We start from the raw sequence: 25,125 nt of genomic DNA, 5'->3' as shown, positions 1-25,125 counted from the left end.
CAATTCTAATTTGCATACATTTGCATTAGGTATGTTACATTGTGTGCGGTAAATTAAAAATTCATACTTTCAAATTATTAGTGCCACTAACACCACTGTTGGCACAATTACTGTAATTAATGGCTCACCTAATCTATAAAGGGAAGTAAGTTTCTTTCCCTTTTCAGTGGTTGTCTATGTTGGGTTGCTTTTATATCCTGTAGCAGTCTGACAATTAAGGAAACCCAACCGGAAGGAGAGACTGAACCAACAAAATACTGGTTAAGAGCTGGTCTGAAAATTTATAGATCTAATTTTGGCTCCCATAAAGTGCACGTATATGTCTATGTGTGTGTTTGATTTTCATTTTGACTCAGTGTTCTGTGGGTGATTTTAATTAACACTTGAAGATAGTTTGAGGTATAGCAAATTCAGCCATTCATTCTGATTCTTGACTTCACAGTTTCCAATCCCTAACTGGCAAGGAGAGTATAAATTACCCTTGGCTTATCTACTACACGTCAGTCACAATACGTTTAAGTACAATCTTTCAGGCATTATCATAAAAATGTTTTTTTAAACATTTGAGAAATTTGAATTTTAAGGATACTATAATTTATCCTGAACCAAAACTTTGGCTTTTAGGTTGTTTTGACCTCAACTTGTAAAGCTTCTTTATGTAACAAGTAGTTAACCCAAAGTGGCATGTTTGGTTTCAAATTACAAGTGACACTGACTCTCTTGATGTCTCAAGTAAGAGGGGGTTCTTACTGTAAATACACATGGAAAAAGAATAAGGAGAAGAGGTGTCTAGGGCTTCACAGGAACCAAATAATAGTGATGGAACCAGAAGTCATGTAAAGACAGACACAGACACATATCTGTGCTATATGGCAACACAATGCAATTTGAGAATCCAAAGATTTCTATTCCTCAAGATCCAATTCTAGCTTTAGGGAGCCACCATGCCACCGCCCTCCACCTCCCTTTCCCAAAGCAGGAGTTCAAGGAGCCCTATTACAGTGCTCTGCCATTATTACCCCTCAGCTAATGGTATGGTATCTTCCAGAAAGCCACCCAGAGTCACCTGAACACCCCTCCTCTGTGTTCCCATAGTGTCCCACAGAGCTTGCTATTGCAATATTTATCGTGTTGTATTACATTTTGCTTTTCCTTGTCAGACACCACTACCAGAATGAAATCACGTTCTGTGCCTTGGTCATCTCTGTATTCCTGCCCCCTGGCTTGTCTGTGATTTTCAGTCTTTGCTCCCCTTACCAGCTGCTTTTAATTGACTTTCTTTCTAGGATGCAATACTTTCTCAAAGGGAGAATTAGGTTTGTTCCTTTAGTCACCATCTTCTCTGTGGGGTAGAGACTTTGTGCCATATTACCTCCTAGGCTGCAGGTACAAAAATGTCTGCACTGATCCAACAGCTGTGGCCAAACTGATGAGGGTGGACCAGCATAAAAATTTGTGTGGTGCAGCATGGCAGTGGGTTTGGTGAGGCTTGAGCTGTTCAGTGCAAGAGGTCACAGCTTACACTCCAAAAATTTGTTGAGTGATTAAAGGCACGGCCTATGTTGGTTATCGTTCAACTAGTCCTTTCTGAACTATTTTATGTTAGATTGAAGAACTAATATTTCTTTGGGGAAGAAGCATAATCTCAGCTCTCAACAGGCAAACATTTCATTTCCTTCATTAAAATCCCTGGTAACAAGAACCAGTTGCTGAGAAATAGGTCACAGTTATGCATGAAGCTCCAATCTGCTGGTATAACAACCAAATGTCAGTAACTGTTTAATGAAAAGTTTTCATTTTTTGGCAGAGTTTTGGTGACTAATTTCTACTCTATAATTTGTTTTTGAGGTAAACCAAATTCACCAAAATCAGGCTGCATTTCTCTGCCTTTTCAGATACGGGCCTCGCCAGACTTCGAGTTAACACTATTCATTTCAAAGAACAATTTTTTGACCACATTCACACTTCAAGATGTTTGTTTTTCATCTCTGGTCACCCAGCTCTTTGGAATCTTTCTTATTACTATAGAAGCTAAGAAAATCAGCACCAACTGTTTCAGCTACTGTGATGGTTAATATATTTGTCAAATTGGCTAGGTTATGGCACCCCGTTGTTTGGCCAAACACCAGTCTGGATATTACGGGGGGGGGTATTTTTTAAGATGTGATTAACAGTTAAATCAGCAGACACTGAGTACAGAAGACTGTCCTCCATCATGTGAAGGCCTTACAAGCAGAGACTTGAAGTCCCTGAAGGAAGAAGAAAGACGTCCTCCCTCCAGGTTGCCTTTGGACTCCAGATTACAAAAGCTGGAATTTCCAGCCTGCTGATCTGCTCTGCAGGTCTCACATTTGCCAGCCCCTGCAATCATGAGCCAGTTCCTAAAGATAAATCTCTCTCCCTCTCTTTCTCTCTCTGTGTATGTTGTATATTATACACACACACAGAGGCTAGGTGAATTAGGATACACACACATACACATCCTATGGGCTCTATTTCTCTGAAGAATTCTGGCTAATACAGCTCTTACCAGCCTTGTTAATGAAGTGCGATTATTCACGCCAACGGGAATAAATCAGATCAATGGCTCTAAATCACGGGGCGGTGGAGGGGGTGGAGAACATGGAGTAGTCTCAGAGACTGCTGGAGGAGAGAAGTAAAGCACTAAGGGGAGGTGTTCTCTGTTCTGCCCTTTCTGAGCTTAGACCAGAGTGATTTGACTTTTATTTTATATATTGGAAGATGCTGTGCATGGTGCTTAAAAAAATATTCCGCTGCTAAAAATAAAGCTTGACAATTTAGGGTTACAGTTAGGATGGACCAGTTTCTCAAAGTTTACATATATATGATATCTTCATGAGATTTTTTTTTTTACTAAATTCTTGAGTGTAATTTCTGACTGACAAAGGGATACTGCCCCCAAATGTACCAAATATATACTTTTTTGTAGCCTGTAAAGACATTGTCTCTATGATAAGGATTTTCAGGTCATCTCTTCCCAGTAGCTTGATTTTATCCAGCTGTATAATTTTATAAATATCTAAGAAGATATAATGGATATAATTGACTTGGCTTCTCAAATCCATGTCCATCTTCTTGAGTGGCCTTTCATTAAAGCAATCATCTTTAAAAATCATGAAAGGCAGGGGAACATATGTTTGAGATTGTATTTCTGATTTGTTTTTTACAGGATTAGTGAAAAGACTAAATCAAGATGTGGACACAGGAGCAGGGAGTGGATAGATTCTCTCTTGGCCCCTGCATTCAGGAACTTGGAAAGGAAGGAAAACCTGGACCATAGTTCACCAAGTTCTGAAGCATCGGTGGCAGGCGTAGGGTGGAGTAAAGTCCTGTGGCATTGTGGGGTGAAGTACTGACAGCATTCGGTGGCAGAACTCGGTGGTGGGCCTAAAAGGAATTTGATCTTTGAGCTAGAACTACCTAGAAACGGGGTCAGAATCCTCCCTGTTTAGTAGCATGGTTTGGGTAGGATTAACAGGAAAAGATGCACGTTGTAATGGAAGTGGGCTTCCAGAAATAGCAGATGAGCTGGGTCTCTGCTATCCAATATTTCCTGGCCTGGGGAACCATGAAGTCTTAAGACTTCTCTGAGCAAGAAGGTCATCACGATATTTTGCTATAGGTAGGGATGGGGGCGGGGAGCTTGTGGGCAAGTAGGAACCTAAGCAGAGACTTAAAATACAGCCCTCCTCTAATGCTCCCATACTCTCCGAACACCTTCCTACACTGCACTTATCCCTCATACTAGAACTGACTATTTATGTTTCTTCTGTGACACTGTCAATTCCTTGAAACTCGAACTGCATCTTGTTCTTTGAATGCACAGCACCCTCACAATGGAGGTGCTAGATAAATTGGGGGAGGAGAGTAGAAGGGAGGACGAGAAGGGATGGGGGAGTGAAGCTTGTGCCCTTGATAACCATCTATCTGATACACGGCGCCTGTGGATCCGGCTTAGAGTATAGCTTCAGGTGGCCATCTGGCAGTAAAAGCATTTTTTTTTTCAATTTTTAAATTTTTTTGATGGAGGTGCTGGGGATTGAATCCAGGTTCTCACGCATGCTAAGCACACGTTCTGCCACTGAGCTATACCCTCCTCCCAGTAAAAGGATTCTTTTAATTCCATCTGTTCTCAAGCCTGTAATCAATCTACAGAATTTTAGTGCAAATCAAATAAACACCACACTGGAGTTACATAGCAGGCTATTTTCTATCCTGTTTGGCTGTGCCCACTTTCCAGAGTGTGAAGACCTATAATGAGGGAATATATGTGGTTAGTGTGGCAATGTCTGGCAGGTGTCACCTTTAAGTTTCCCTCAGTTGAGTGAGGCACACCCTTATTAAAATTCAGGGAAATTTTACTAATTTGCAGTTAGAACACATGGTTGGTATTGCCATGCTTTACACAGCACACGAGGGCCATTCACTGCATAGTGAAGCTTACAAAGGAGGTACTTTGATTCATGGACTGCTTTAAATAGTCAGTGTTTAGGCTTTTTCAGTTTTCCCATTCCTCCTGTCTATCCTCATGATTTATTATTCTTTTCCATTCATTGCCCCATTTAGGATGAAATGTTTTAGCCCATTTTAGCCAGGGAAGAGCATGAAGAGTATTCCATGGCACCCTTTCATTTGACCAATGCTGAGCATAAGTGACCTGACCAGTCAGAGCCGTCCGATTGCAGGAACCTGCTCTCCCCACTGCACCCGGCTGCCCTGATTCAGCTGTTTAAGAAGCCCCATTCCTTGTTTTCAAATTCTACTATTCCTAAAGCAGAATAATTGCAAAACAAACTCAATTAACCATCCCTTAGAGTAGTATACAGAAAATCTGCAGGTAAAATCCAAGAGATACATTGCAGAGGAGGACACAGTTTATTACCACCGATCATACAATCGCAGGTAACAGTTACCGACGTTTTGTGGTCACGTGCTAAGTGCTTTACATGTACTGTCTCATTTGACCCTCACAGCCACCCTATGAGCGTCTCTATTATTATTCCCAGTTCACAGATTTCCCCAGATCTACACTGGTAAAAACAGAATTCAACTACAGGCGATCTCCAGAGCTCATGCTCTTCCCCACTACATGAATGTAGTGAAACCAGATAGAAATTCCAGTCTAGTTCCAAGAGTGACCGAAGCAAAACAACTGATGCCAAAGGCAAACAGTGAGACGAGACGCTCACAGACACCTCCTGCCTGGCCCCATAGTGGTGAAAATACGGACATTGTAAGGGGCTGGTGTCCCTGTGATTTAACTTGTCTAAATGATTTGTAAATAAAGTACACAAGCCTAGATTTGAGAGTTCATCTAGTCCAGCTTTAGCAGATGAACACAACCTCTCTTGTTCAGGATCGCTGGTGAAGAGTGTGAAGTCTTTGTTGAAGACCCGCCTGTGAGGGAGGGTTTGCCTTGGGAGAGTCTGCTTAGTGGTTGCTGGTTCTTTTGCATCCTGGCCAGAGCCCACCTCACTTGCCCCTTTTCTATCCTGGTCCTCGCCCTGATCTCTGAAGTCAAGGAAGCAAAGCTGCGGCTTCTGCTCCATGATGTCCTGGAAGGACTGAAGACTACATCTCCCCCAGACTTTGTCCTCCTCAGTGTTCAGCCTCAGTGTTTTCCAGCTCCCTCACCGTTTGCTCACTTCTCCCAGGACATAATCTAGTCTTTCTCTGCATTTCTGTCCAGAATATTACACAAGACATTGTCTCCTCAGTGTCGAATGACGTGGAATATATTACTTCCTGAGTTCTGGGTATTCTACTTCTATTTCTACCCAAAGCTAAGTTAGCTGAAAAGCAGCCACACTTTTTCCCAACTAGTTTTGTACTTGTAATTAACTATATACTCAGCTCTATTGAACAAGAATTGCTTTTAAGCCCAGAATTACATGTAATTTTCTTTTCTTTATTAACAGAAAATGTTGCGCCTGACAGGGCAAAGACAGAGACTGCTGGGTGGTGTGCAGCTCAGCGAACTTGTTTCAGAACTGGTCATCCATGGTCTTTCGATGCATTGTTCAGCCAGCTGCACCTCCATCTCAGCAGTTCAGTAATGTTACCGTTCATCATTCTATTTATAAAAATGCCATAAGAAACCCTGCCAAATATTTTGTAAAAGGATAGTATATTGAAAATATTCCATTAACTTTCAAGTTGTTTTAAAATATGTTTTCAAAATAGAGTCATTTATAACCAATCAAGCTTCCAGTTTTAAGAGCGATGATGAGTTCTTAGCCCATGCTGACTCCCAGGGGTCACTGACTTCTAAATCCTTTCAAGGAGAATGAGCATTCTCTTACCACTAAGTTGGTCCTTGCCCTCTCCAGGTGAGGTTGGAAGGGCTTGGCAAGGTTGGCAATGAAAGCCTGTGAGTTAAAGAGACAAAACATGCAGGCCTATTTTTTGACAGGCTTATTTTTTAACATGGAAACTGAAACTTTGTTAAAGTCGCCTGGCAAGGACGTAAACCAGGATTCACAACCAGCTCTTTTCCTCCAAGTTCATCCTTCACATTGAGCTGAACATTCTCTCAATCTGAATCCCCTCCATCCAATTCCTATGATGAGTTCTAGCTCTCTTATGGTCATGAGCAAATCTCAAAATAGGGTAAGCAGCGCCACAGCAAAAAATGCTGCATTTTTGTCTAATATCACTTTTTGTTTGACGATGAAGGGCATTTTTTTTCTTTATTAATACCAAACCCAAAGGTATTTTGGAAAGTAATGTAAAACTCACTTTAAATTTAAAGATGAAATACGAGATTTTAAAGATATCTTGTGCAAGTTTTGGCCCTCTCTGTTTACCACTGATTTATATTTATTTTTCTAACAAATAAGGGGATCCAAATTGAAAGAGAAGAGGCAAAATTGTCATTGTATGCAGATGACATGATACTATATATAGAAAACCCTAAAGACTCCACCCAAAAACTATTAAACCTGATGAACAAATTCAGCAAGGTAGCAGGATACAAGAGCAACATACAGAAGTCTGTTGTGTTTCTTTACACTAAAAATGAAATGTCAAAATAGTTTAAAAAATGCCTTTTAACCTTTGACAAAGGAAGCAAGAACATACAATGGTGAAAAGACAATCTCTTCAGCAAGCAGTGTTGGGAAAACTGGACGGCCACATGCAAATCAATGAGGTTAGAACACTCCCTCGCACCATGTACAAAAATAAACTCAAAATGGCTTAACAACTTATATATAAGATAAGACACTATAACCTCCTATTAGAAAACATAGGCAAAACATTCTCTGACATAAATCTTAGCAGTTCTCCTAGGGCAGTTGACCCAGGCAATAGAAACAAAAGCAAAAATTAAAAAAAAAAATGGATGTGATTAAATCTATAAGCTTTTGCACAGCAAAGGAAACTATAAATAAAAAGACAACCTATGGAATGGCAGAAAATATCTGCAAACGATGCAACTAACAAGGGCTTATTTTCCAGAATATGCAAACAGCTCATACAACTCAGTAACAAAAAACAAACAACCCAATCCAAAAATAGACAGAAGACCTAAACAAACATTTCTCTAATGAGGACATACAAATGGCCAATAAGCACATGAAAAGATGCTCAATAGAACTAATTATTAGAGAAATGCAAATCAAAACTACAATGAGGTATCACCTCACACCAGTCAGAATGGCCACCACTCAGAAGTCCACAAACAATAAATGCTGGAGAGGGTGTGGAGAAAAGGGAGCCCTCCTACACTGTTGGTGGGAATATAGTTTGGTGCAGCCACTGTGGAAAACAGTACGGAGATTCCTCAAAAAACTAAAAATAGACTTACCACATGATCCAGGAATCCCACTTCTGAGCATATAATCAGAGGGAACTCTAATTCAAAAAAGACATGCACTCCAATGTTCATAGCAGCAGTGTTTACAATAGCCAAGATGTGGAAACAACCTAAATGTCTATATACAGACAAATGGATAAAGAAGACATGGTATATATATATACACAATGGAATACTACTCAGGCATAAAAAGAATGAAATAATGCCATTTGCAGCAACATGGATGGACCTGGAGATAGCCATACTAAGTGAAGTCAGTCAGAAAGAGAAAGAAAAATACCATATACTATCACTTACACATGGAATCTAAAAAATGATACAAATGAACTTATTTACAAAACAGAAACAGACTCATTGACACAGAAAACAAATTTATGGTTACCAGGGGGAAAGGGGGAGTGGAGGGATAAACTGGGAGTTCAGAATTTGTAGATACTAACTACTGTATATAAAACAGGTAAAAAACAAGATTCTACTGTATAGCACAGGGAATTATATTCAATATTTTGTGTTAGCCTATAACAAAAAAATATGAAAAGGAATATATAACTGAATCACTACATTGTACAGCAGAAATTAACACAACACTGTAAACTGACTATACCTCAATAAAACAAAAAAAAATTTTCTGTGCCATTAGAGATCTTTCAGTAGAAAAATTTGAGATCGCCTATTTATTAGTTGGGATATTACTAGTTGCAAGTGACAGAAACCCCAATTCAAATTAGCACAAATAAAAAATGGTTTACATAATTGAAATTTTGAAGAGTAGAATTTAAGCATGGCTGGATCCAAGAGCCCAGACTCTGACATGCAGACCTGATCTGTCACCTTGGTGTGCCTCTGCTTCCTTCTGCATCAAGGCTTTTTGCTGGTCACAGTGAGATGTATATTAGGCAGGCATCCTTTGTTCTCAGCAAGCCAGCAGAAAAGAGAATGCTTCTCAACTGTGCCAGCAAACATTTCATGGGTCCTAAATGCATCATCTTCAGACAAAGCAACGTGGCCCGGGGGTTGTGATACTCTGCGTCACATGCCCAGTCCTGGGACTGGAGTGAACCCCTCTGGAATGTCATGGCTTGAAATGGGTGAGGGCCAGCCCCCAAAGAAAGACAGGGCAGCCAGGTTCTTACCAGAAGAAGCATGAATAAAATGAGTAGACGAAAAGCAGATGCCCATGCAAGCCTCATTTACACTTGAATGTCCAACAGATGTCTCAAATTTTATAGGTTCAAAATGCAACTCTTTATTTTCCTGCTTCCAGTTTTTCAACTTAGAAAATGGCAAAAACATTAAATCAGTTGTTCAGGCCAAAAACTTTAGAATAATCCATGATTTTTCTTTTCCTCTTTCCTTAGGAAGTTTTCTTAGTTCTAACTTTAAAATATATTTTCTTTTAGACTACCTCTTACTACTTCTACCACCAACAGCTTTTAAAAAAAATCTCTCATTTGGATTAATGCAATTTCTTTCCAAACAGTCTCTGAACTTCTGCTCTTGGTGCTTTACTAACTGTTCTCTATATTATAGTCAGTTATTTTTTAAAAATAAAAATGAGTTTTTAATAACTCTGACCAAAACTCTACAATGGTGGATCAGAAACCGAACATAAAACCTAGAATAATAAACTTTTAAAATACAAGAGAAAATCTTTGTGACTGTGGGTTGAATGAAGATTTCTTAGGACATAAAAAGCATGAACCATAAAACAAAAACTGATAAACTGGACTTCACCAAAATTAAAAGCTTCCTCTTTTTAAAAGACACTGTTAAGAAAACAAAAAGACAAGCCACAGATTGGAAGAATATATTTGAAAAATACATACTGGATAAAAGTCTTGTATTTAAATAATGAAGAACTCTTATAACCCAGTAATAAAACAAACAACTCATTAACAAAATGAGACGATCTGAACATATTCTTCATCATTTAAGAGATATGGATGGTATATAATCACATGAAAATATGCCCAACATTATTAGTCATTAGGGAAATGCAAACTCAAGTCACAATGAATGCCACTATATGCCTACTAAAAACAAAAAGTAAAAACTTAACAATATCAAGGGCTGGCAAAGATACGGAGCAACTGGAACTCCAAACGCTGCTGGTGGGATGCAAAATGGCACAGTCTTGTTGGAAGACAATTTAGTAGTTTCTTATAATATGAAACATATCCTTACCATAAGACCTAGTAGCCCTACTCCTAGATAGTTCCTCAAGAGAAATGAAACATGTCCACCCAAGACTTGCATGTGAACGTTGATAGTAACAGCTTTATCCATAAAAGGGAAAAACTGGAAACAATCTGAATGTCCACCAACTGGATAAACAACTTGTGGCACATCCACAATGGAGTACCTCTCAGGAATGAAAAGTAAACTGTGTACTGAGACATGTAATGACAGGGAAGAATCTCAAATGTGTCGTGCTAAGTGAAAGGAGGCAGATACAGAGGTCTACGCGCTGTATGATTCCATTTACGTGCCATTCTGGAAAAAGGCTAAATTATATGAACAGAAATCCCATCAGTAGTTAACAGGGTCTGAGAGGGAGGGAGGGGACTGACTACAAAGGAGCACGAGGGAAGTTTTTGGAGAGATGGAAATGTTCTGATCTCGAGGGTTGTTGTGGTCGTGTGCTCAAAACACGTGAAAGTTCACTGAATGGTACATCTAAAAAGGGTACATTTTCTTGTATATAAATTATACCTCAATATGTATTTTACTTAAAAATGAAAAATCTAGGATTGCTTATAACTACTTCTGGTTTGGCAGGGCCTAATTAGAATCGATTTTTGCTCAAATAAATTCAATTTTTTAAAAAATTATCTTTCAGGGGCTTCCTATCACTTTTAAAATAAATCCTGCTCTTTTACTAACTAAATATACATATATATGTGTATATGCCATTTCAAAGGACAGGGACTATGACTATATGTGATATTATTTTATATCCTTCAAAATAAATACATTTTTGTTGAATATTACATTTTTCTATCAGGCTATGTGATCATAAATAAGACCCTTCTATCTGTTGCCTTTGTCAACATCTAATTAAAAGAAAGCAATCTTAGAAGAAAAAAAGAGCCTTCTTACTCCAGAAAGTGCCACCTCACTCACAAATTTCTGACAAAAACATCGCACTGGGATTTGTCCCAATGATGTAAGTTTATGAAAAATTCTTTACAACAAATAACACAGTTTGCAAATAATACTCTTCAACAAAGGCTTTTCTCTATTTCTATTTCTATAAACAATTATTTATATAACTTTCAAAAGACAAAAATAATCATAACAATAGCTAATGTTTAATGAGCACTTACTTTGTGTGGTGCTTGGTGCCAAACTCCACGTAGATGATCTCATTTTTATCCTGTCATGACCCTATGAGACATAAGTATGCCTCTAAAATCCTCTCCTAACAGAGGAGGGACTGAGGCTGTGCAGCTTGACAAAGGTTGTGCAGCCAGTGAAGATTCAGAGCCAGAATCACACACCATGTCTGTGGTCAGTTAGTGCAGTAATGCCTCACTATCTGTGGGGGACCAGGACCCCCAGGGACACCAAAATCCATGGAAACTTGTCTCTAACAGGACATGGTAGTAATGCAGTTGGGCCCCACAGCTGACTGTACTGTCTTGTAAAATCTGATGGGTTGTTGATTCTTTGCATATTTTGCTTTGTTTTTCCAACCAGAGTGTAACCTATATAAAATCAGGTATTGTGATTCATTCATCTTGCTGTTCTCAGAAGCACCTAGCATGCTGTAGCATCAAAAGAAAAATTTACTGAGTGAGCTTATCCCTCAAACTTCGATTCCACAGCTTCATTTGTCCTGTTGGGGGGACTGGGTATCTGTTGCCTTAATGAAGGGTGGAGGAAGAATGAAGGTGTTTCTTATTCTACAGATATTTTTCAAAGGAGTAGGCTCCTTTCTGACTGTAATGATTTTGGTGCAGTCTTACTTGAGATTAAATCTATCAACATTATTTCATTTGCCTGCTACTACATTTTAGCTCATCTCCATATACCTATTTGAGAAGAATTAGTCATTTGCTATATAATCGGAATCATTTATGTCCTATTTTTATTTCTCATTGGGGATTTCCTATAAACCGTATATGGCCCATAAACTTCTCTTTAGCGTCTCCAATTTGGGGGAAAAAAATGTGATGCTGTGCCCTGGTCTGGTCTGTTCTAAATATACATTTCCTTTCTCTGAATCCACAACGTGTGGTTTTACTACAAGTGAAGAATAAAGGTCAAAAGAAGCTAACTGTTGCAAAAGACCATTAGGTAAAAAAGTATATCAAGTTTGTCACAAAATGAAAACTTTTAAATGCATTGTTAACTTAATGTATAGATAAGCACAATCAATGGAATAAAAGAGGGATATTATAAAATGTATACATGACTGAACTACTACGCTATATACCAGAAATTGACACATTGTAAACTGACTATACTTCAATAATTAATAAATAAATAAATAAATAATAAATTCAACTGGTTATGCTCTTTTATTGACTTAAATTCAAATTCACTACTTAGGTAGTTGTAGCATTCTTAGATAATGATACGGAGAGTATCAGTTCCATTTTAAACATCGCTAACTTTGTACATGCAGCATTTATTCAGCATTCAACAAATATTTATTCAGCCCCTACTATGTGACAGATGTAGTGTTTTGGGGTTACACTGGTAACCAAGACAGACAGTTTCTGCCTTTACGGAACTTACATTCTACAAAGGCCAAAAAACAAACAAACAAAAAAACACCAAACAAGTAAACCAAAATGACAATTAGCAAGCTGTAATAAAGCCTTAAAAGGAAACAAGTGGGGGTTGGGATGGAGAATCAGACTGGGGAGGGGTTGGGTGGCAGCGTAAAAGTACTTCAGATAGCACGGTTTGGCATTGATCTTTCTGAGGAGGAAAGAGTCGAGCTAGAAAGCGGAGGAATGAGTAATAGATGAAAGGCGCGTGTGTGCACGGGCGTGCGTGTGAACCCCGCCCAACAGGAAGCCATAGATACAAAGACCGTGAGGCAGGAAAGAACTTCCAGGGTTGAGCAGCTGAGAGAAGCCCCTGGTGGCTGGAAAAAGGTGAATGAATGACGGGCAGTGGTAGCAGGGAAGGCCGGCGAGGTGGGAAGGAGCTGGACTGGGCAGGGCCTCACCAGTCAAAGAGTTGGGATCTTATTCTAAATACAATGGAAAGCCATGTAAGGGTGTTAAGCAGAGACCGAGCAAAGTCTGATTTACAGTCTAAGAAGGCCCCTCTCACTGTGATGAGGAAGATAGATCCACAGAGGAACAAGGATTGAAGCAGAGACTGAAGGGAAGCTACTCTGGTTCTGGGGATGAAAAATGATGGTAGCTTGGCCTTGGTTGGCAGTAGTGGAGGCAGACAAAAATGGGTGGATTGCTGGTGGGATGAACATGGAGGTTAAGGGAAAGAGAAATGAAGCTAAGACTCTTCTTTTTGACTTAAGTTAAACATTATTGAATGTAGGAGTGGGAACCGGTTTTGTGGGAGGCATTGATCCTGTTTTGAACATGTTAGGTTTGAAACGTTTGTATGCTATCCAAAAAAAGATGTCGAGTTGACAGATGACAAAGTTACTAATGTGGAGCTTATAAGAGGAGTCCCGGTTAGAAATATCATTAGGGAGTAATCAGGTTATAAACAGTATTTAAAACTCTAGGAATGGATGAGATCACCTAGGAAAAGGAATTCAAAGAGAAAGAGAGCGTATCTAGGTGAAATCCCTGAAAAGCGCTACCATGTAGAGATTGAACAGGAAGGAGTAAAGGAACTCCTCTCGCAAAGAGCCTGAGGAAAAAGCGGCCAGAGAGGTAGGAGAAAAACCAGGAAGTCCTCAGGAACAATGTTAAATAATCAAAATTTGGACAAGCAACTCAATATTTCTGTGCCTCTGCTTCCTTATCTCTAAAATAAATTTATACATTTTTATTAAATAAACCATGTAGAATAGCATATTAGTTTTCTATTGCTGCTATAACAATACCATAAACTCAGTGGCTTGAAGCAAGAAAAATGTATCATCTTACATTTCTGGAGGTCAGAAGTCCAAAATAGGTCCTTTACGGCGAGGAAATATCAATACGTCAGCAAGCCTGGCTCCCTCTGGAAGTACTAGAGGGAAAGTCTGTTTCTTGGCGTTCTCTAGCTTCTCGGGGCTGTCTGCATTCCGAGTCATCACCCGCTCCCACCTTCAAGGCGAGCAAGGGCAGGTTGAGACTAGCGTCCATTATCTTACCTCCTTCTGACTGCGCCTGCTTTTCAGCCTCCCAGCCTCTCTTTGGCTTAATTGAAAGGCCCTTGTGATTACAGTGGACTCACCTGGGGAATCCGGTGTCTCTCCCTGTCTCATCGTGAGCCGATTAACAACCTTAATTCTATTTGCAGCTTCGTTCTCCTTTACCATATAGTATAACATATCCCCAGGTTCTGGAGGTCAAGAAATAGGCACCTGTGAGGTGCCAGGATTCTCTCTACCACAAGCAGTAGTAATCCGTGCCTCATAAGATTGCTAAGAGGAAAATAAAGGGTGAAGATAAAATGAGCCAGTACACAAAATACATTTGCCAGGCGTACAGTAAATATTCAATAACATTGGCTATCGTTATTATTACTTTATTTCATTTCTACCTCGACCACTAGATAGCATCTCAGACAAATATTCTGTTATAGTCATCCCTATAGCACAGGTTATAGATGTTCATGAAATATTTGTTGGGGGAATACAGGGCACAAAGAATGCTCTGACATGTTCAGTGAATAAATGAATGCAGACACGCATGGTTCAGATAGAGCTGCAGAGGCACTGTAGTGACCTCACTTGACTTCACCTTTGCCGGAACCCTGTGGGGTGGACTGGCATTCCTCCAAACCAGTTTGTCTTCTTGACTTCTCCATTTAAGTTCACAGACCCACCATTTACTTATGTGTGAAACCTCAAAGTACTTTTACAGAATGTATTGAATTACTTATACTTGGTCTACTTCCGCTCTCACGGTTGGTTTTATTTGACACTTTCTCCCCTTTATTCACTCAACAAACATGATTTTAAAGTTAAGTATGTGCCAGATATCAGGCTAGAGAGCCCCAAAGCAAAGTTAAATTAAACAGTCTTCCTCAGTAATGTCTCAAACTTTCCTACTTTCTCTTTCTCCAACAATCAGCTGGTTAAGACTCTCACTACTTCCCTCGGCTTCGGGGGAGTCTATCTCCATGGCCTCTGTCACACTTCTTTACCAAAGCCCAGTGAGGCCGCTCTCCAAATATGCCTGGTATTTGCTCATGCTCTTGTTGACACTTGTCTCCTCTGCCTAGAATGTCTTCACTCCCTCTGCTGGGTGAAACGATATGCACTCACTTTTTCGCCCCATATCCAACCCCACTCTTCTTAGAAGCCTTTTTGACCCTGGCAACCGTGTCTTCTCTCTCCCTCGATAGTGCTGTCCTCTTGATTGCCCGCAGATGCACCTGCATTGTAAGCATGTTTGCACTAGGCTCTCAGCTCATTCAGGGCAGTGACTGCCTTTTATTACAGCCACACAGACTCTCGATTCCAAGTTTGAATCCTGGCTCCTCTATTTTTAAGCTCTGTGGCTTTGGGCAGGTTACTTAACCTCTCTGCTTCAGTATCATCTGCTAAATGGGGTTAATGATATTATTTAGTCAATAGAGTTATGATGAGGATTGACTGACTAAAACACGGGGCTAGCACATGATAAGCACTCAACAAGCATTTGTTGAACTTTTGCACATCTAGGGGATTGAGAATTTGGTGTTACCACTTCTTTGGGGGAGAACAGAGATTTTAAGTGTTAGGTAATTCTCCCCAAGTCAGGAAAGAACTAGGTTTAGAAGTCATATCACTTCAACTCTGCTTCCCAAATACCTCCCACTACTTAGTTGGAAGGAATATATTTTATTTAAGAGTGTTTTGTCTTTTTCTTAAATAGAAGGCTGGAATCAAGCTGCCTAATTTTACATCCTCTGGTTTTAACATATGGGAGATGATTTGGGCAAACTTCTTAGGCTGTACAAATGTTCACATTCTACATTGTATCTGGCCAGGCCCCAAGTCTCAGGTGTAAACGCCTGGACCCTAAACCCATGAGCTACTTGAGAGCAGGCTAGCAACTCCTGTCAATTACATGAAATCCCTATGGTACCTGGAGAGCCTCAGCGGCCCCAGCACCGTCCGCGATGTTATTCCCAGCTATCTTGCTCTTTCACTTTGACTTGGGTTTTGCTGGGGGTGGGGGGGAGTCGAGGGGGAAGTGTGGAGGGGTGGGAGGGCTGGAATGTAAGTCTCCAAAGCGCCTTAGGTGATACAAATACCTGTTTTAAGATTTAAGGGGAAAATAAAACTACTCCTGGGCTGTAGCTGACTGGGAGTTGTCAGAATGTACACTGGGGCTTCAAGGTTTTGTTCAACTGTCATCCTCTTGGGGCAGACACGGAAACGTCGATGGATTGAGAGCCATTCCCTGCCTTAGGAAGACCACGAGTTGCAAATACGAATCCTGTAGAAGTAGGGCAGAAAAATCCTGGTGGCCGAAGAAGAGGTGAGATACTTGCATACCCCATTTGAATGTTGCCCTGGTCTGTTTTAAAACAGAAAAACAATCACATTATTCTCTGGTACAAACATTTCCAATGGCTCTATGTTGCCAGCAAGATTAATCTAGGCTCTCTGGCCTGGCCTCCAAGGTCTGCCACAACTTAACTTGCTGGTTCTAGGACTCTCTCGGCCCTGCCAGCTGCCACACTAGTCTTGAGGTAATGCTAAAATGTAATTTTAAGGGAGGAAATACTACTACCCCACTTCTAATCTCACAGGGTGAGTGATAACATTAATAAGTTACTCTATAACAAGCATTGTACAAAAGGCACTGTACACACATTAACTCATTTTAATCTTCATAACCTAATCATCACATTTTATCCTTAAGGACACTCAGGTGTTAAGTAAACTGCCCAGGGTCCTATAATTAGAAAGTGGTGGAGCCTAGGATTCCAACTCACAGTCTGGCTTCTTAACCACTGTGACCTTCTAGAAAGACTTGTTCCCTGGGGAGGAATTGTCCTGCTGACATCTGAACCTTCAGGAACTTTGACTGCCTCTGCTGGCTTCTGCCAACTTGGCTGGTTAAAGTTGAGCCGAGCAAAGGAGAAAATGGACAAAATCTCCCTTAAAGCCAGTGTACTTCCTAGAGCCACAGCAGGCATTATCATTTGATAACTTTATTTTTCCCTAAAAAGGACCAAACAAAACTAGGTTCACTGCATCATCTACTTGCTGAGAGGTCTTATGAATTACAAGTTCATAACAGGAATGTTTATGCGAGTTGTGTAATTTAACTAAGTTTTCCACGAGGATGCTCGGAGTTAATGGGTAACAGCTGTGGGGAGGATGAAAACCATCTTGGCTACACCTGGAGTGCTTTCATTGTTGGAGAGGCTGGCCTGCCACGGTTCTCCACCTTTACTGCACATTAGAATCACAAGTAGAGCAGAGATTTTGAGAAATACCTGCTAACCGGGCCCCTTCCCAGACCAATTAAGTTCTGGTGCATTGGTAGGTTTTGAAAGCACCCCAGGTGCTATTATCGTGCAGCTCAGACTGGAACTCCTGGGCTAGAGAGAAAAGGTGCGTGTTTATGTATTTGTGTTCAGTGCTCTGCAGTCCTTCACAGCGACCCCAATCCCTCCTTCTCTTAAAACTTGAACACCGTGGGCCTTTTTCAGTTGTCCAAAATGTATTATTCAGAATGAGAGCAGATGACAGTACTCTGAACACACACCTGATTTAATGGAAAAAAAATTTTGAGATGTGGGCTGTATCCTTCGTAGCTTTGATACTTAAAGTGTGGATGGAGGATGGACACCATCGGCCTGACCTGGGAGCTGGTTAGATGCAGGATGCCAGGCACCCTTTGACCAAATCCACACGTTAAGTGTGAGGAGCACTGCCTTGGAGATCTTTTCTACCTCCACAGTTTACAAATGGGGGACAAGAAAACGGAGTATGAATGAGTTGATGGAACTCCCACCCAGATGCTAAACTCCCCTACTGGGAGCCAAGAGACCATGACTCCTGACTCCTGGATTTGTGACTTTTCCACTACACTATGCTGATCCACCATAAAAATAAATTATAGTGGGGTTCTTTCCCTGGGTGAATCTGGATTTTTATCTTCCTTCTGTATCAAGGATGTTTTCCAGGATATGGGACGGAAGATGGGGCTTTTAACGATCAACTCATGTTTGAAAAAGGGAGAAAGACTCCTGTGATAAAATGTGCACGTTAAAAGTAGAATTGATCTGGAAAATCTAATTTTACCTTGGCCTCAAAGAGAAAACCATTGTTAAACCACTGTAAAATCTTTTTTTTTAAGAAAAAAATGCTTTAAGTACAAAGTCATAAAATGGAATTATTTCTTTAAACTGTAGTGGTAAAAACAAGTGTTCACAAAGATTGGGTGTCACTCCAATAAAAGTTTCCATTTCAGCTCTGCCTCAAGCCATTTGTTGGTATAAATTTTTATCAGGCTATAAATTTTCAATGTGAAGAGATACACTTGTTTATGTCTCTCCATAACTGAAATTACTTCACTCTGCATCACACAATTCTGCCAGTGGTGGGAAGGCTTCATATCATCACATCAGGGTCACTTGATCAAGCAGTCTCTTTGGATTAAATGCTGAGGCAAAAATCCAAGTTTGCCCCATCACGTGAAGGATGAGGATGAGGTTGGGGGTGAGGGTGCTTCTGTAATGTTTGGCACTGGGACAGGGTACAGGCACCACATGTCACGCTTTGTCTAGGTGAATGGCATCACCTGGTCTGGTCCTAGCAATACACATAGTGTCTGTTGCGCATGTCTGCAGCTTTGCCAGCTGCCCTCAGGGCCATGTTTCTGCATCTGCTTTATCTCAACTGTCCTTTCTGCTCTAGGGTCTCCCAAACTTACCTGTAGCTGCCCCTGTGCTTCCCATTCCTGTTTCCGGCAGAGTGCAAGGCACCGGCATTTCTCAGAGATCCAATGCGGCTGAGCCCGAGTCTCAGAGTCTAGGAATTTCTCTTGCCTTTCTGTTTGTGAAATGCCTCTCTTTTTGGTGGGAATTGCTCTTACATAATCACACATTTCTTCTGCTCCATGGTTCATGGTATAAATTCCATGCTCTAATTTGGCCAGGTTGTGGCTCTTAATATTTCAAAAGAATGTGTATGTGTGTGTTTTAATTTTAAAAACTCCTTTTCCCCTCAATGCTAGTCTTACAGCTAAATGAGGGTCTCCCTGGGTGCTCAAAAACCAGGTGCTGAAAAGAGTCTTTGTCTTTCCAGCTGTGTCACCCATACCCTGAGAGCCGGGTACAAAGAAAGCCTTCAGTCTGGGTGGGAAAGCAGGACAAGGGCAAAAACCTGGATAATACATTTTTAAACCAAAACACAATCCTGCCAGACTCCTGTTGACCAAACCATATTTTAAGTCCAGTTTGCTGTCTTTCAATTTCTTGGGCTTCTATTTATGAGAGGCAGAGAATTCAACTGTGTAAGCATTTTTTGAGTGCTCTGCGCAAGACACTTCATAAGGTCCCACACAGGATGCACAGCCAATCCCTGTCTCAGGTATGTGTAAGTTATCTCTTGCTGCTGTAACATATTGCTACAAACTCAGAAGCTTTAAACAATGCAAATGTATTACCTTAACACGTCTGGAGGTCAGAAGCTCAAATGTGGTTTCATGGGGCTAAAATCAAGCTGTTGGCGTGCCTGTGTTCTTTCAGGAGGCTCTGGGAGGAAACGCATTTTCTTGCCTTTTGCAGATTCTAGAGGCTGCCTACAGTCCTTGGCTTGTGGTCCCTTCCTCCACATTCAAAGTCAGCAGGATAGTGTCTCTCCTCTCTGACCTCAGCTTCCATCTTTATGTCTTCGCTCTCTGACCCTGACCCTCCAGCCTCCCTCTTAATAGGACTCTTGTGATTGAGTACATTGGGCTCCCTGAGATAATCCAGGAAAAACTCCCCAACTCATGATCCTGAATTTAGTCACATCTGCAAAGTCCCTTGTAGGTAGCACATTCACAGGTCTGGGGATTGGGATGTGGGTACCTTTGGGAGGTGCCAAGAGGAGAGGACAAGGATGAGATACAAATGGCTGAGGAAGTCTCTAAGATACAAGTGTATGTTTTTCTTCCTGTATTTTAATCTTTCTCTTCCTTCATTTAAGTAGGGTGCCAGTTTCTGACCTGACCTCAGAGGGGGCAGAAAGTAGAAGCTGCTGGCCAGACACTTCCCTTTCTGACTTTTGATTTTTAAAAGCCTAAGTACATTGAGGAAGTCATGCTGGGAGACCCAGGGAGCGGTGGGGGGAAGCAGGGGACGAGTGAGGGGTGCCCCCAGTCTGGAGGGTGGGTGGGTGGCATTAGGAGAGGGGTGGGGAGTTCTTGCTCCCTGGAAGTGGCCAGACCTCAGAGAAAGGATTGCATAGCTCTTGGCTGTGCCTGGATTCTAGTGCCCTCAGGCATAGCCCAGAATCAGCATAGCTGATAACCAGGAGGCCAGGCAGTTGTCCTGGTGACTAAGGTCCAGAGTAACCTCCCTAGGGTCTTAGTCCTGCAGGGGGTCCAAGGATGACTGAGATTGAAATACACCCCAGCCTGGCAGGATGGGGGCATGGAATCAAAACGAACTGGTTTAAAAAAAAAATAAGGAAATTCAGTATTTCTTGCCCAATCGTATAAACTGTAAACATAAACATAAAATGAAAAGAGATCACTGCATAAAAGGCATATAAAGAAGAAAGCTAAATTTCTTCATTCCTCCCGGCTGCCTTTAAGTCTAGAGGGAGATGCAGTCAAATACTTGGGGATTATACTGCAGGACGCAGAGGGGCACCTGATTCTAACTCAGCAAAGACCTTCTGAAAGAACTGACATCTAAGCTGACTAGCAGATGTCAGGTCTTAGTGGCTGAAAAAATAGTGACAGAAGAGGGAAAGATGGGAGGAAGAATGCCAGTCCAGGGGTTGAAATTTAGCCTGTGCTCTGGAAGCCAAGCTGAGTGCCCTGGCCTGGGGATCCACACACCTATTCCCCTGAGCACGGGGAGGCCATCTTTCATGTTTCTCCCTCCTTCACCACCTCCTACCGCCAGACTGCAGGGAGTTCCTTATTAACATTCCCTAGGTCTCTGGGGAACCTTCTGGACATCCCAGGATGGGATATGCCCAAGGCTGTGGAAAGTGTCTGGTGCTCAGAGAAGTTGCCCTCAAGTCTAGGAGTTGATTCATCTGTGTTGAGGTGTGACCTGAAGCTGGAAGGCTCAATGGGCTAAATCAGGGAGAGAAGGCAGAGATGGAAGAGAAGAGTGGTGAGGAAAACCATGGGTTTGACTGGTGGTTAGTTGAATTTAAAATGTCTCTCCCCAGCATTTTCTTTTTTAATCAAGTGTTGGTTTAGTTTTCCTGGCCAGTCTCCACATCACGACTTAATATGGCCAAACTAGAATCTTCACAGCAGCAGAGAAACAAATCCCTCCTGATTACATTGTTTCTATTTGTTCCAGGTTCCAACCGGGGATTCCAGGAACTCATATTTCTCCCAGAAAGGAAAGTGCCTCCTCCCTGCCTCTCACTCCGTGGGCCTGACTTTCACATGTGTCCTAGTGACAGTGGTGGGAGAGGGGGCACGGGGCTTCCTGGCATGAGCTGCAGGGGCGGGGGTGAGGGAGAAGCCGGGGAGAAGGAAGCCTCGGTGGAGCTGGTGGGAAGAGAGCAGGAGCAGTGGGGCAAAGGCCCTTGGCTGCCCAGGCCGTGTGGGGGAGGAGCTCCCGCAGCAGCTGAGGTTCTCAAGGAGAAGCTGGCTCCTGAGATGCTAGGCAGAGCACCTCTGCTTTTCCTACAAGGATTACAAAAATTAATCTATAGTATTAACAATCTTTTTAAACTTCATTTAATTTCTAACTCTGTCTCCCTTCACCTGTACTGGCAGATAAAAAACATAACATTAGGTCCTCCTGGGTTTCTTGTCTCTTAACCTCTCTTCAAGTCAATGGTTCAAGGTCTTAAAAAGGGCACTGGAGGTGGGAAGGAGCATGTGGCCCTGGTCTACCCTGGCACCTGGGGAGAGAGATGCTATTGGCCTATGCTGGGAGCACAGGAATTGCTGTGTGAGACTGCCTTTTTCTTCCATCAGTTCACACATGTGTGGCCTGTAGGTTGGGTTGAACCAAACACAGGGACTGCTGTGGACTGAATGTTAATGCCCACTCCCCTCTGCCAATCCACATGTCAGAATCCTAACCCCCAAGGTGATGGTATTTGGAGATGGGGCCTGTGGAGGGGGGGTGCTTAGGTCATGAGGGTGGAGCCCTCACGAGTGCGATTAGTGCCCTTATAAAAGAGGCCCCAGAGAGCTCCCTCACCCCTTCCACCAGGTGAGGTTACAGTGAGAAGGCACCATCTGTGAACCAGGAAATAGGCCCTCACCAGACACAATCTCCTGGTGCCTGGATGTTAGACTTCTCAGCTTCCAGAACTGTCAGAAATAAATTTGTTTCTTATAAGCCACCCAACCTATGGCATTTTTGTGGTAGCAGCTGAAATGGACTAAGGCAGATACTGTTAGTTTGACCTGCACAATTAAACTGATTAAAAATTAAGAGTTTGTAACTTAAACTCTGGATTTGAAAAATAAGAAGGCCTTGCCAGGCCCCTACTCCTGCTGGGCAGCTGTCAGCAGACCCTGAGTAACAGCTGTCCTTCTAAAGGGGCCATTTCACTCCCGGACCACACAGCCCACCACTCCCCACTGGTGTTTTCTTTTTAATTTATTTCTTATTGAAGTATAGTCGGTTTACAGTGTTGTGTCTTAGTTTCTGGTGTACAGCATAGTGATTCATTTATATATACACATATATATATATATATATTTATATATTCTTTTTCATTATAGGTTATTGAAAGATGTTCAATGTAGTTCCCTGCGCTCTACAGTAGGACCTTGCTGTTTATCTGCTTTATATATAGTAGCTTGTATCTGCTAATCCCAAGCTCCTAACTTATCCCTCCCTGTCTGCTTTGGTAGCTTCAAGTTTGTTTTCTGTGTCTGTTTTCGTCGTTTCTTTATAACCATTTGTCGCCCCTCACTGCTGTCACCTACCTGGCCCCTGTAGGCATCTGAGTTGTAACTCCTGGCCTCCAGCTGTTTTCTGGAATCTTACCTATTCTTTCCGCTGTCCCCTGCCCCACTTGCTAGCCACTGATAACAGTGTGTGGGTTATTTCTGTGCTAGAAACTCAAAAGATCTCTTTCTCCCTCTGATGACCTCCCGCACTCTCCCTCAGCACCTCAGGCAAGTGGCATCTTTTTCTAGTCTGTAGGAGACTCTGCCTTCCCCCTGCTGCCGAATAAAACATTTTGTTCATGCACATAATAAATTTCCTTCCCCAAGGGCTTATGCTTTTGGAACATAACAGCCAGAAAGACTGGAAAGGCTATTTTTATTTTTTGTTACATTTCTTGAAGAAATGAAGGACAGAAACTGCTCAAATAAAGGGGAGGGAATAAGGAGGAAAATGCTACTATAAATCAATTTCTAAAAATATCATATAGACATAATGACTTATTTAACAAGATAATACATGCTCACTGTGACGGTTCAAACATAACAAGTAAAACATCAGGAAATGAATGTTCCCACACATCCCACCACTGAAAGATGGCTACTATTCACATATTCTTTCAGAATTGCTATTTTTGATTTTTTTTTCAGAAATAGGCTTGCACTATTATATTGTTCTTGATCTTGATTTTCTTCACTTAAAAATACATAGCAAACACCTTTCCACTGTCAGTCCATACTGATTTATCTAAGTGCTTTTATTTAGCAAGTAGCCCTGTCCATGATTGAACCATTGTTTATTTCTCAAATCCCACAGTGATAGACCTTCTGTTGTTTTAGATTTTTATTATAACAGATGCAGTGAACATTCTTCTACATAATTCTTTGCACAGCTTGTGTAAGTAAGTCCAGGAAAAGCGTCTACCGGGTCATGGAGCATGGATATTTTAAATTATGGTAGATAATGCCAATGAGTCCCCCAAATTTACAGTCTCAGTAACACTGAATTAAAATTTTTGTTTTTTTCCACACCCTTGCCAACATCAAGCTTTATGAAATAAAACTGATTCAAATCATCCCTTGCTGTTAAAAATGTGAATAAAATACTTTCCTGCCTTAGATGAATATAGTAAGTACACTGCCAACAATGGAAACCTTCTTTAATGAGTAAGTTTTCTGATGTGGTTTACTAAGGAGATGCTTAACGGAAAATTATCAGCAAGAAGAAACAGGGATGGGGAAGCCTAGAGAGATCAAGTCCAGCCAGGGATGTGACAGATGAAGCCAGCCTCAACCCAGGTGATGGGGACCAAGGAGGTGGGCGATTTGAGAGAAACTGAGGGGAAAGAAGGGCAGAATTCATAGAACTCATCACAATTTGTGATCATTTTATGGACAGTCATCTCTTTATTCAACCATAAGCTCTAACATTGTGCCTTCATTGCCCGATATAGGGTAGAGTAAACGTTAATGGATATTTGATGAATGAAATAAAGAAGGAAGAGAAAGAGAGATGGGGTGAAAGGGAGGGGAGGGATGGAGAGGAGAGAGAAGAGAAGAGAAGAGAAGAGAAGAGAAGAGAAGAGAAGAGAAGAGAAGAGAAGAGAAGAGAAGAGAAGAGAAGAGAAGAGAAGAGAAGAGAAGAGGGATGGGGAATAGGACCAAGCCAGCTGCCTGGTGTACACAGCATGGAATGGAATCCCACTGGCAGGTGTCCTAGCTTCTTGATGTGAACAGACTTCAAGGTCATTGTCTGTGTTGCTGTTAGGGACTTAATTATCAGACACAGGGAAGAAGTATTACCTTATTTGTAAACCCCACAACTGATCAGTAAGGATGCTCTTTGATAATGTCCAGTTGGCCTTGCACTGGTTTAAGGAGAAAAGCTGTCTGAGATGGAACTAAGCCAGGGGTAAAAGCTTTTTAAAGTTCAATAATTTAAAAAATATATTTGAAAAATTAAACATCTATAGTAGAATCTTCTATCTAGCTTTCTATTAACAATTTTTTTATAGTCCAGGTAAACGTCTGACTAAATTATAGGATAAATATTTATAAGTAAAATTTATGAATAAATAAAGGATGGTCACATCCTCTGCATATGGATACCAAAAAAACCCC

At 41.3% G+C, this 25,125-nt stretch overlaps 1 protein-coding gene and 1 long non-coding RNA gene across 3 annotated transcripts in view; both read right to left on the bottom strand.

Moving 5' to 3' along the window:
* Positions 1-14,255, bottom strand: part of LOC140696932 (uncharacterized) — a 45,014-nt gene extending 30,759 nt beyond the window's left edge. For both annotated transcript variants that reach the window (XR_012073621.1, XR_012073622.1), the window contains exons 1-2: positions 14,207-14,255; positions 13,915-14,076 (exon numbers count right to left, since the gene is read on the bottom strand). This is a non-coding gene — a long non-coding RNA (uncharacterized lncRNA). The remainder of the gene's footprint in view (positions 1-13,914; positions 14,077-14,206) is intronic.
* Positions 14,256-14,275: 20 nt separating this feature from the next.
* The window catches only part of PTGER2 (prostaglandin E receptor 2), a 73,533-nt gene continuing 62,683 nt past the window's right edge, over positions 14,276-25,125 (bottom strand). The window contains exon 3 of the mRNA XM_072963069.1: positions 14,276-14,396. Coding sequence (XP_072819170.1) covers positions 14,322-14,396 — 75 coding nt within the window. The 3' untranslated portion in view covers positions 14,276-14,321. The remainder of the gene's footprint in view (positions 14,397-25,125) is intronic.

This window comes from Vicugna pacos, chromosome 6 (genome assembly GCF_048564905.1).
Source record: "Vicugna pacos chromosome 6, VicPac4, whole genome shotgun sequence".
Classification (NCBI taxonomy): domain Eukaryota; kingdom Metazoa; phylum Chordata; class Mammalia; order Artiodactyla; family Camelidae; genus Vicugna; species Vicugna pacos.
The sequence above is the reverse complement of the archived record's forward strand: the minus strand, read 5'-3'. Positions and strand labels throughout refer to the sequence as shown.